Here is a 12,664-nt window from a genome sequence, read left to right on the forward strand (position 1 = left end):
TTTTCTCTCTCTTAATGATGGCCCCACTAATTTATGGTATGTATGTTGCCATGATAATGTGGGTGGGGAACTGAACTAACTAGGGAAGTATAGGGAGTGATAGAATAAGAGGAAATAAGATTTATTTCTGTGTTCCATTTTTAAAACTTTTTATTTAGAGATAATTTAGATTTGCAGGCAGTTATAAGAAATAATATGGAGAGATCTTATTTACCCTTCACCCAGTTTCCCTCAATGGTAATATCTTGTGTAACTATGCATAAGTATAATACAATATCACAACCAGGAAATTGACAATATGCCCACCTTAGTTTTACATGCACTCATCTGTGCGTGTGTTTACACAAGCATATATGCATTTAGTTCTATGCAGTTTTATCACATGTGTAGATTTGGGTGAGCATCGCCACAGTCAAGAACAAAATAGTTCCATTACAATGATTCCTCATACTAGTTACCCTTTTAATGTTTGTTTGTTTTAAGTTTATTTATTTTGAGAGAGAGCGAGGGGGGGGAGGGGAGAGAGAGAGAGGGAGAAAGAGAGGATCCTGAGCAGGTTCTTCACTGCCAGTTGTGGGACTTGAACTCATGAACCGTGAGATCATGACTTGAACCAAAATCAAGAGTTGGACACTTAACCAACTGAGTCACTCAGGTGTGCCTAATGTCTATTTTTGAGAGAGAGAGAGAGAGAGAGAGAGAGAGAGAGAGAGAGAGAGAGGCAGAGAATCTGAAGCAGGCTCCGTGCTGTCAGTGCAAAGCCTGACATGGGGCTCGAACCCAGGAACCATGAGATCATGACCTAAGCCAAAGTCAGACACTCAACCAACTGAGTCACCCAGGTGCCCCAGTAGCCACCCTTTTAATAGTCACACTGCTTCCCCCTAAACCCCAACCTTTCCCTAATCCCTGGAAACCACTAAGCTATTTTCCAACTTTATGATTTTGTCATTTCAAGGTTGTCTAAATGGAATCACAAAATAGCCTTTGGAGATTGGCTCTTTTTTTTTTTTTTCACTCAGTATAATTCCTGTGAGAGCCATCAAAATTGTTGTGTCTCGGAGCGCCTGGGTGGTGCAGTCAGTTAAGCGTCCGACTTCAGCCAGGTCACGATCTCGAGGTCCGGGAGTTCGAGCCCCGCGTCGGGCTCTGGGCTGATGGCTCAGAGCCTGGAGCCTGTTTCCGATTCTGTGTCTCCCTCTCTCTCTGCCCCTCCCCCGCTCATGCTCTGTCTCTCTCTGTCCCAAAAATAAATAAATGTTGAAAAAAAAATTAAAAAAAAAATTGTTGTGTCTCAGTAGTTGTCCTTTTTCTTGCTGAGTAGTATTCTATGCATCACAGTTTAACCATTCATCCATTAAACAACACGTAGGTTGTTTCCAGCTTGGGGATGGTATGAATGAAGCTGTGATTAAAATTTGGGTACAGGCTTTGTGTGAACATAAATCTTCATTTCTTTGGGATAAGTGCCTAGTTTGAGCTGCTTTAACAAAAGACCACAGACTGGGTGAACTAAACAATAAATTTGTTTCTCACAGTTTTGGAGACTGGGAAGTCCAAGATCAGGGTGCCAGCAGGGTCAGGTTTGGGTGAGAGCCCTCTTTCTGGTTTGCAGATGGCCATCTTTTTGCTGTGTCCTCACATGGTGCAGAGAGAGTGATCTCTGATCTCTTCCTCTTCTTGTGAGGGCAAGAGGCCCATTATGGAGGCTATCATCATGGCCTCATCCAAACCTAATTACCTCCACATATCATCTTAATGGGGATTATAGCTTTCACATATGAATTTGGAGGAGACACAAACATTTATAGCATTCTACCCCTGCCCCCCCCCCAAATTCATGCCTTTCTGACATGCAAAATACATTCACTCCATCCCAAGAACCCCAAAAGTATTAACTCATTCCAGCACCAAGTTTAAAATCTAAAGTCCAAAATCTCATCTGTATGTTACCTAAATCAGGGGCTTCTGGGTGGCTCAGGTCATGATGCCACAGTTTGTGAGTTTGAACCCTGAATCTGGCTTTCTGCTGTCAGCACAAAACCTGCTTTGGATTCTCTGTCTCCCTCTCTCTCTCTGCCCCTCCCCCACTTACACTCTCTCTCTAAAAAATAAATAAATAAACATTAAAAAAAATTCCTCTAAATCAGATATGGATGGGGGCAACTGGGTGGCTCAGTCAGTTCAATGTCTGACTCAGATCAAGATCTCAGGGTTGTGAGTTCAAGCCCCATGCATGGAGTCTGCTTAAATCAGATATGGATGAGATCTGAGGTACAATTCATCCTGAGGCAAAATTCCTCTCCAGCTACGAAGCTGTGAAACCAGTCATATGCTTCCAAAATACAATGATGGGGCAGGCATCGGACAAACATTCCCATTCCAAAAAGGAAATAGAAAAGAAGGGGTAACAGATCCCAAGCAAATCTCAAACCTACTAGCAGGCAAATTCCATCATATCTTAATACTCAAAACCAATCCTTGGATTTGTCCCACATGATTATAGAGGCTGAAAAGTCCCATGGTTTGTTGTTTGCAAGCTGGGGAGCCAGGAAAGCTAGTGGCATAGTTCCAGTCTAAGTCTGAAGGCCTGAAAACCAGAGCACCACTAATGGTGTCTCAGTCCAAGGCCAGACCAATGTCCTAGCCCAAGCAATCAGTCAGGGAAATGGAATTCTTCCTTCCTCCTCCTTTTTGCTCTCTTTAGGCCCTCAATGGTTAAGATGACACTTTGGGGAGAGCCATCTGCTTTACTCAGTCTACTGATGTGAATGCTAATCTCTTCCAGGAGCCCCCTTAGAGACATGCTCAGAAATAATGCTTAGCCAGTTACTTGGGCATCCCATGGACCAAATTGACACATAAAGTTAACCATCACAAATACCCAGGAGTGCAATTTCTGGGTTATATGGTAGTCATATGTATAACTTTTAAGGAAATTGTCAAACTAGTTTCTAGAATGATTATACATTTTACATTCCCACCAACAAGTGACTCAGTTTCTAGCTTCTCTACATTCTCGCAAGCATTTGGTGTTGTCACTATTTTCTTCTTTTGCCATTGTGATACGTAGGTAGTGAAATCTCATTGGGGTTTTAATTTTCATTTACCTAATAGCTAATGATGTTGAACATTTTTCCCCCATGGGCTTAAATGCCATCTGTACATTCTCTTCAGTGAAATGTCTGTTTTGTCCGCTCCCTAAGTGGATTATTCTTTCACATTTGGGTTTTGAGAGTTATTCATATATTCTAGATACAGGTCTTTTGTCAGTATATGGTTGTAAATACCTTCTCCTATTTAAATTTTTATGAAAACTTTCTCCTATTAGCCGGACTTGAAAGGCTGCACTGTCTGCTCCCATATGGTCCAATGGGGATTTTGAAGCCATTAAGTGCTACTGGTTTCTGAAAAACAATCTTTTCTTTTTTAAAGCATTCATCTTTTAACTTAAATCTCTCAAGAACCAGGAAAGAAAACCAGTCTTTTCATCATCACTATACTGGTGACACAGGAAAGGAAAAGCTGTATTGCAGGTGATTCCCATCACTGTTAAAAGCCTTTATGTACCAAGTACTGGGCTAAGATCTAAGGGTGTAGAGATGAAAGGTGGCCTCTGGTTGGGGTGCCTGGATGGCTTAGTGGGTAGAACGTACAACTCTTGATCTTGGGGTTGTGAGCTCAAGCCCCATGTTGGGTGCGTAGTTTACTTTAAAAAAAAAAAAAAGTGTCCTCTGACTTCAGTAGGAGGACAGTTAAATAGACTAAACAGTAAAAATCCAGCATACTAAGTGCCAAGATACAGTTTTTCCAAGATACAACTATCATAAGGGAAGCATCTAAGATTAGACAGCTTGGGGAAGTCTTCCGGAAAAGTTCTTTCAAACCCAGCTTAAGGAAACAAATTCTTTCCATATTTTACAGCAGGTCCTTTTCCCAGATTTACAGCATATTTTCCAGCCTCTCCAAATTTAACCCTACCTTCATAAATCAATAAGAAAGGCGTAAATGTGGAGAAGGAGCATTTCTGATGATTCTCTCCAGAGAGTCCTACCTGGTGCTCATGTTTGTGTGTGAGTGTGGCCTCTTGGCATTTTTTTAAAAAGTAGTCTCTCCTCCCAATGTAGGGCTCAAACTTGCAACCCCAAGATCAAGAGTTGCAAGCTTTATAAGTGAAATTAGTCAGAGAAAGACAAAAATCAATATGACTTCACTCATATGAGGACTTTAAGAGACAAAACAGATGAGCATAAGGGAAGGGAAACAAAAAGAATATAAAAACAGGGAAGGGGACAAAACAGAAGAGACTCAAAAATATGGAGAACAAACTGAGGGTTACTGGAGGAGTTGTGGGAAGGGGGGTTGGGCTAAATGGATAAGGAGCACTAAGGAATCTACTCCTGAAATCATTGTTGCACTATATGCTAACTAATTTGTATGTAAATTTAAAAAAATTAAAATGAAATTTAAAGAAAAGGTTCTAAAATAGGAAAAAACAAACAAACAAACAAAAAAAGAGTTGCAAGCTTTACCAACTGAGCCAGCCAGGTGCCCCTGGCCTCTTGGCATTTTGCATTACCTACCACCTGCCACTTAGTCCTGTAACAGTCCCCAGATAGATATAGTCCTTGTAGTATCTTGGCACCTTTTCTGTAAAATGTGGGTAATTGGAACGGCTGTCTCATAGGATGTGAGGATTAAATAAAATGATAAAAGTAAAGCTCTTGAAACAATGGCTGGCACATACTAAATATTAACTATTGTTATTGTGATGAAGCTAAATCCATCCCTGTTATCTCTAACTCTACCTTTCACATCTCATAAGAATAGGGGTAAAGTTACGTAACAGTAAATAGGGAGAAGGCACAGGATAACATCTCAATTAAAGATACCCTGTAAAGATACCCTGATGTCTCCATGGATGCATAGTAGCCTTAGTCTCAGATAAGAATGTCTCAGGTGTAAAGAAAGTGCTAGCCATCATCAAAGTTCCTAGGGGAACAAAAGGGTAATGAATGCGAACAAAAGCCTGGCACAGGTCGAGGGTATCTACCTAATGGAACATTAGGATAACTCACTCTCACTGTTTTGGAATATACAGTTTGTGAGTCCTTCCTGAAGAACAGAAAAGTAAGAAGTGACTGACCGCTACATAAAAAAATGGACTTCAATGTCCCCATCGAATTTTTACACTGTTGTCTTGTCTTTGTAATACATGCTCAGTGCTACAACATACTTATTATTTTAAAGATGAGGAAAATGAGGCTCAGAGAAGCTAAATCCCTGGCTTACCTAGGATCACACAGGCTTTAAGGGTCAAGGCCAGGATCTAAGCCAAGCTCTGGTCCACTTTGAATCCTACATTTTTCACCACACCAAAGAACTTTACTTTTTGTTGGCTTCCTTCCCTTCAAATTTTGCCAACAATCAACAGCATGAATCATTTATTTAGGATTGCCGTAATTAAAGCCATTCTTCTCACTCATTTAGGTGAAGCTGTTAATACTGTTTTTATTAGTAAGAAGAGAAAATGGTTAACATGAGTTTTGTTCCTAATTGAAATGATTCTCAAGATGACAAGATTGAAAAACATTAAACCTGACTTAATATAAAGGGCTACAATCAGAGTTTGTGAGGATATTTCAGTATAACAGTAAAGAAATGAATTTTTTCTCCTTTTCATTACTTACATTCATTCTTCATTTGGCTGTCACAGCACCAGACCTGACAAAAACAATAATTTACACATAACTAATGTCTAGAACTTTGCTGTGCAATGCGGTAGCCACTCGCCACATGTACCTACTGAACACCTGAAATGTGCCAATCCCAACGGAGACGTGCTGCAAGTATAAAATACACATTGTGTTTTAATTAGTACGAGAAAGGGGAAAACATCTCATTAACATTTTTTGTGTTAGTTACATGTTGAAATACCATTTTGGATATATTCGGTAAAGTAAAATAGATTAAAATAATTCCACCTGTTTTTTTTTTGTTTTTTTTTTTTTTTTTTTACTCGTTAATGTGGCTTCTAGAAAATTTGTAATTACATAAGTAGCTTGCGTTTGTGCTCGCGCTATATTTTTATTGGACGGTACCGGTAGACGACGAAAAAGAGGGTAATTTCATTGAAAGGTAGTGCATTTTGTGAACATTTCCGGACGGGAAAAGAGAGAAGACCGAAGCCTGGGCACAGTAGGTAGGACCTACTCTGATAACTACCTTATGTGAATTGAAAGGGGCGGGGGAGAGAGGTGCATTTTGATTGCGTTCCCCCCTCCCTCCCCCGCGGCCGACCAGACAGGTGGCGGAGCTTCTCCCGCAGCGGTCCTTCCGGGCCAGTCCTCGGGCCGGCCGGCTCCGGATGATTGAACACACCTGCGCGCCCACGGAGGTGCGCGTCCGCGAACCCTGGCGCTGCCTCCACGCCCCCTCCCCCCGTATTTTTATTTTCCTGGCATCAACCGTCAGTCTCGCACTTCTCTACCGAGAGGCACCGCGTAGGTAAGGCCTGCCTGGGGTGAGCACCCCTCTCTGCTCTCGGCCCGCCCCGGGGGGTGGGCCGAGATGCCCTCGCCCGGTCCCCGCGTCGAGCAGGGCTGTCCGGCGGCCGGGAAGCCACTGGCCGAGCGGCCTGCTGGGCCGCGGCACCCAGCCCGCCACGAACCGCAGCAGACGCGGAGGACGCGCCCGGGGCCTCCGGGCCGCGGGGGGCCGCTGTGACCCGCCTTCGCCCCCGCCGCGCCGAAGGCGGGGGAGCCGGGTTTGGGGGAGAATCGAAAAGCAGAGGGCAGCCGCGGGGGGCGGGCGCTCTGGAGCGGCGGGTTCGGCGGGTGCTCCGGCTGCGGTCCGCTCCGCCCGAGGCGCCAAGGAACCGCGCAGGGGCCCGCAGTCCTCCTCCTCCATGAGGCCCGAGTGAGCGCGGCGGCGAGAGCCGGCCCGCGGCGCCTCCCCCCCCGCGTCCTCTCCCGAGCGCAGCGGCAGCGGCCCCCGGCGGCGGCGGAGGAGGAGCATGTCGGACGGTTTCGATCGGGCCCCAGGTGCTGGTCGGGGCCGGAGCCGGGGCCTGGGCCGCGGAGGGGGCGGGCCTGAGGGCGGCGGTTTCCCGAACGGAGCGGGGGCTGCTGAGCGGCCGCGGCACCAGCCGCCGCCGCAGCCCAAAGCCCCGGGCTTCCTGCAGCCGCCGCCGCTGCGCCAGCCCAGGACGGCCCCGCCGCCAGGGGCCCAGTGCGAGGTCCCCGCCGGCCCCCAGAGGCCTCCCCGGCCCGGGGCGCTCCCAGGTACGGAGCCGCTCTAGGGGACCCTGTCCTCCTGGGCCAACGCTTCCCCACGGCCCTTGGCGCGCGGCAAGGCCGGCGCTCTTTTTCCTTCTACCCCCCCCCCAACCCCCCCGTTCCCCGAAAGCGTTCCCCGAGGGGCCCGGTTGCTCCGGGGTGGGGACGGGCCCGGAACGGGGTTTGGAAGGTGGCTGCCGGAATCCTTTGTGCGCCCCGGCTGGGGGGAGGGGCCCAATGCGCGGTCTCTGAGTTCTGCCGTCCGGGGAGGAAGTAAAAATCGCCTCCCCCTTCCCAGCCTTGGAAAGGGAGACCTTAAGGGTGCAACCACCTCTTTTAACTCCTTAAAAACGAAAAAAGGAAAAAGAAAGCTCTCGAGCATTCATTTAGGAGGCAGGTATGGCCATAAATGAGCTAAAGCAGCCTATTGTTCCTTTTTGCAGGCTTTCTGTATATATCCTGGCGATAACCTTAATATTCGTGACAGTTCTTGTTTAACTCTTAAAAACCAGTCCTTCTCCTGTGGCTTTTCAGCAGATAGTAAGTTGCTATACAAAGGAATGAACGCATCTAACACCCCGTTTTTCCTTTCTCAGAGCAAACGAGGCCCCTGAGAGCTCCACCTAGTTCACAGGATAATATCCCACAGCAGAACTTGGAGTCAGCAATGGCTAAACCCCAGGTGGTTGTAGCTCCTGTATTAATGTCTAAGCTTTCTGTGAACGCTCCTGAATTTTATCCATCAGGTTATTCTTCTAATTATACAGTAAGTATGCCTTTTTACTACAATTCTGGGTTAATATTACTGGAATAACGTGATTATTACTTTATGTCATTAATCGGTATGCTGGAACTTTCTACTACACATAAAAACGTCATGAATTCTTTACACTCTCCAAGAAACCAGACAGATTCAGGAATATGTTTTGTGGTTTGTGATGTTCAAAATATCCATGTAAATTGAGAGTAGACCTTTTTGTCTTTTTTCACTGTATTCCCGGTATCTATAGAGTATTTCTAGCCTAGTAAAGGATATACTTAGGGCACTTTCAATATATAAAACTAAAATTTGTGTCCAGGGCCACCTGGGTGGCTCAGTGGGTTAAGCCTCCGGCTTCTGCTCAGGTCATGCTCTCAGGTTAGTGAGTTCCAGCCCCTGATGGGGTTCTCCCTGCTGTCAGCACAGAGCTGGCTTCCCATCCTCTGTCCCCCCCCCCCCCCCCCCCAGCCCTGCTTCTGTGCACTCAAACTTTCTCTGGTTCTATTTCAAAAATAAACATTAAATTTTAAAAAACTACATCAAAAAAATAACAAAATTTGTGTCCAGACTAAGTGGATGATCTATAGAATAATGGCCTGGCAAAGCTGATTTTAAATTGGATTTCAGCAAGATAACTGAATATTCATTGGTAGTTTTAGAGTAAATTAAACCATAGTTATGCTGCGGACTAATTTGAGGTAAGTTTTTTAATGTTACACATCTGGACTCTATTATGTTAAAACAAGTGTTTCTGGTTGTAATTAAAGAAACGTAGGAGGTTTTGATAAAGTGTTTACACAAGTATGAAGAACTTTTAAACTTTCAGGTTCATTTTTGTCAATAACTTAATAAACTGAACTCCTTTTAAGTGGGAGAAAACACAACACAATGGGGAATATGTCCTGGGTAAATGCATAGCAATTGATTGTAGATAAGTGGGGCAGGAACCATTAGAGGGTTAAAATGATACTTTAGCACAGAAGTCTTCTCTTGTTTTACTGACATTTAACCCAATAGTGTACATAAAGGTTAGCTCAAAGTTTTACAAAATGAACACTTAAGCAACCAGTGTCCAAACCAAAAAAAGGAACATTAACAAAGCTCCCTATGTGTCCTCCTAATCATTACTGCTCTCCAGGTTAACTACTATTTTGATTTACAAGTTTTGCCTGTTTTCAAAGTTTATATAAAAGGACTCATACAGAATATATTTTTTTCACTTTTTTTGACATTCAAATTAATCCATGTTTTAGCTTATAATTGAAGGTGACTTAATCTAGCATTCCATTGTGAGAATATACCACAGTCCCATCTTGTCTGTTTTTGTTTTAACATTTGTCCCCTTTGTCTCCTCTAAAATTTTTTTTTAATCTTGAGGCTTCACGCCTAGCGTGGGGCTTGAACTCATGACCCTGAGATCAAGCGTTGCATGCTCTACCGAGCCAGCCAGGCACCTGTTTCCCTTTGTCTCTTGATAAACATTTGATTCTTTCCACTTTGGGGCTATTATAAATAGGGCTGCTATTCTACCCATGGGTACGTACCTAGGAGTGGAATTGCAGGGACATAGGGTGGTCAACTCATTTTTTCCCCCCAGAGGTTTTAAGTAATCTCTACACCCAGCATAGGGCTTGAAGTCCACATCAAGATCAAGAGTTTTATGCTCTACCAACAGAACCACCCAGTTGCACCGGTAGCCAACTTTAATGGAGATTGCCAAATAGTTTTCCAAAGAGAATGTTCCAATGTACACTCTGAGTAGTATGTAATTTCCACTTACTCTGCTTCCTTGTCAGTATTTGGAAATTTCTGTTTTTAAGTTTAGCCATTCTGGTGGGTATGTAGTATCTACTTGTGGTTTTTTATTAAATTTTAATGTTTGCTTATTTTTGAGAAACTGTGTGAGTAGGGGAGGGGCAGAGAGAGAGAGAGGGTGGGGGGGCACAGAACTTGAAGCAGGCTCCAGGCTCCACACTGTCGGCACAGAGCCTGATGTGGGCCTCTTACAAACTATGAGATCATAACCTGAGCCGAAGTTGGATGCTTAACCCACTGAGCCATCCAGGCGCCCCACTACTTGTGGTTTTAATTTGTGTTTACCTGATAACTAATGATGGCACACCTATTTTGTTGCTTCTTGGGTGGGGGGCAGTGCTTTCCTTCCATATTTGATAGAAAAGGTATGGAAAAACTGTACCCCATGTTTTAGAAACTCCATCCATCTTAGACTGCTGTAGGAAAAAGCTTTGGTGGGCATTTGGATGACTTGGTCAGTTGAACGTCTGACTCTTTGATTTCGGCTCAGGTCGTGATCACATGGTTCATGAGTTCGGGTGCCACATGGGCTCTTGGCTGACAGCAAGGGGCTTGCTTCAGATTCTCCCTCTTTCTCTGCCCCTCCTCCACTTATACTCACTCGCTCACGTGTGCACGCTCACATGCTCTCTCTGAAGATAAATAAACTTAAAAAACAAAAAAAAGCTTTGTGGCCGGGAAGGGGAAAGGATAGGCATTCAGAAAGAGCAGTTGATTTGATGTCAGTCATGTAAAATAGAAGCGAGGACAGCCTGGATTCTTGCCAAAAAGTTGTATTTGGCTCGGAGAGGAAAAGAACCATTGGAGAGCTGTGAGTAGTTGAATTAACTCTTGAAGAGCACTTTCAGACAGCCACAAACTGTTTCCCATTTGTCTCCCTGTTGGGCCATTTTATGATAGGGATGTGTTTTTTGTGTGGTTTTTTTGTTTTTTGTTTTTTCCAGAGTTCTGTATCAACTAGTTTACATAGTTCAGGTGACTCCTGGGCTACAGAGCCATGTTGGTCCACTTATTTTGAGCCATTGTCCTCTGTTAGGCACTCCTTGATATCTTCTATTAGATTAGTTTCTTCTATGCTCAGTTGGCCAGAACAGATTGCAAACCAGAAGCCCATGGCTCGTGTGTGGCCTGCAGGTGTGTCGTCTTTGGCCCTCATTGTTTTTCCTTTTTTTTTTTTTTTAAAGGCCTGTTTAATAACCAACCAGTACTTAAATTAGATGTTGCAAATCTAAATTTTCTGGTTTCTCTTAAAATCATAAGATGAGGTTCTACCGGACTGTTAACTTTGCTAGAGCAAAAAATTGTCTGCAGCTGAATGGAGGCAGCCACCTTAGATGGAATACATGACCTCTAATTGCTCATTGGCTTGCCTCATTTGTTTGTAATCTGCCTCTATTCTATAATCATTCAAGATTGCTACCCCTGCTCTGGTGCATTCTCTAGTCTTCCTCATTTACCCTTTTACCTTCTATCAAAGGTAAGTGTTTTACTCTGTCCACTTAGTCACAGAATGGCAGTATCCTTGGTTTTTCCCTGACTCTTAGGATAGGGTCTTGTGACAGATAACAGTAGCCATAATCCAAAGTTAGTTATATTCACTCACTCATTCAACAGATAGTTGGATTCTTACTGTGAGTCAAGCACTGGGGATACAGCAGTGAACAAAATAAAAGTGCCTTAAGTCTGCTTTGATATGCATGAAAATCTGGGTATCTTTGAACTGGATCTGTTCTCAAGTAGTCATACTTTTTTCTGAAAGCCTTTATGATAGTTGCTTGTGCTTTCTCAACCCTGCCAAGATTCTGAACCCTTTTATCCTCGAGTCCTTCCTCTAATCCCACTGCTAGAATTTCCTGCTTTCTATGCTTTCTTACCAGGGAGTTGCTGTATCTGTCAACTCCTGGCTATTGCTTCTTCTCGGATCAACCATTACATCTTGAATATTTAATCACAGCTCACTTACAAGAACCAAAAATTCTACATAGGAATTCACAAAGCATTTATTAAGAAACAAAAATCCCCACCCGTCAAAATCCCTTCTTTCTTCTAAGAATGTTCCCCTCAAGTTACTGCCTATTTCTTTTGCCTTTCAATAGTGATGTTCTCCTAAATGTAAACTTATTCACTGTTAGTACTATTTTACTTCTCAGTGATCAAACCTCTGTAGGCTGATCCCCCTATTTGATTTGGTACTATTTTTGTGACCTTTACTGATGCTCTTTGGGTTTTAAAATCTATCGTCCTCTTTTTATTTGTTTATCTACCTTGAGAGCACGAGCGGAGGAAGGGCGAAGAGAGAGAATCCTAAGCAGGCTCCATACTGTCAGTGCAGAGCCTGACATGGGGCTTGATCTCGCGAACCGGGAGATCATGACCTGACCTGAATTCAAGAGTCAGATGCTTAACCTACTGAACCACCCAGGTACCCCTAACATCTATTGTCCTCTTAACCCTCATCTTAGTAGACTGACCACCGTATGATCTGTGCAGTTTAACAAGTCCCAGTGAGTCTGGTCCTGTGCTAGGGGCCAAGGGTACCTTTTCAGTCTTTTAGAAGTTCCTCTTGTTTTTATAAAAACTGAATATTTAAGATACCAATTTTAATTTTTCCCTCTCTCTGCCTAGTGTTTCATTCCTAAGACTGCAACCATTGTTCTTTCAGATTTCAACTCCTAAGATTATTCTGTAGCATTTGCCTCTGAGCACCTCTTCTTTTTCCTTTGGCCACTGGGGCAGTGCTTTCTTCATCCTTCCAGTTTGCAGATCATTCCTTCTTCACTCAGACTGTAGTCCCCTGAGGTTCTTCCCCCCG

General features: G+C 43.9%; 1 protein-coding gene across 3 annotated transcripts in view; it reads left to right on the plus strand.

The window, feature by feature from the left end:
• The first annotated feature begins 6,299 nt into the window (after window positions 1-6,299).
• Window positions 6,300-12,664, plus strand: part of PAIP1 (poly(A) binding protein interacting protein 1) — a 30,100-nt gene continuing 23,735 nt past the window's right edge. The window contains exons 1-2 of one of the 3 annotated variants that reach the window (XM_047850007.1): window positions 6,300-6,507; window positions 7,874-8,043. In XM_047850007.1, coding sequence (XP_047705963.1) covers window positions 7,945-8,043 — 99 coding nt within the window. In that variant the 5' untranslated portion in view covers window positions 6,300-6,507; window positions 7,874-7,944. Of the gene's footprint in view, window positions 6,508-6,611; window positions 7,284-7,873; window positions 8,044-12,664 lie in introns of those variants that run through there. The other 2 variants (XM_047849986.1, XM_047849997.1) reach the window with 2 other exon arrangements.

Source organism: Prionailurus viverrinus, chromosome A1 (assembly GCF_022837055.1).
Source record: "Prionailurus viverrinus isolate Anna chromosome A1, UM_Priviv_1.0, whole genome shotgun sequence".
NCBI classification, from domain to species: Eukaryota; Metazoa; Chordata; class Mammalia; order Carnivora; family Felidae; genus Prionailurus; species Prionailurus viverrinus.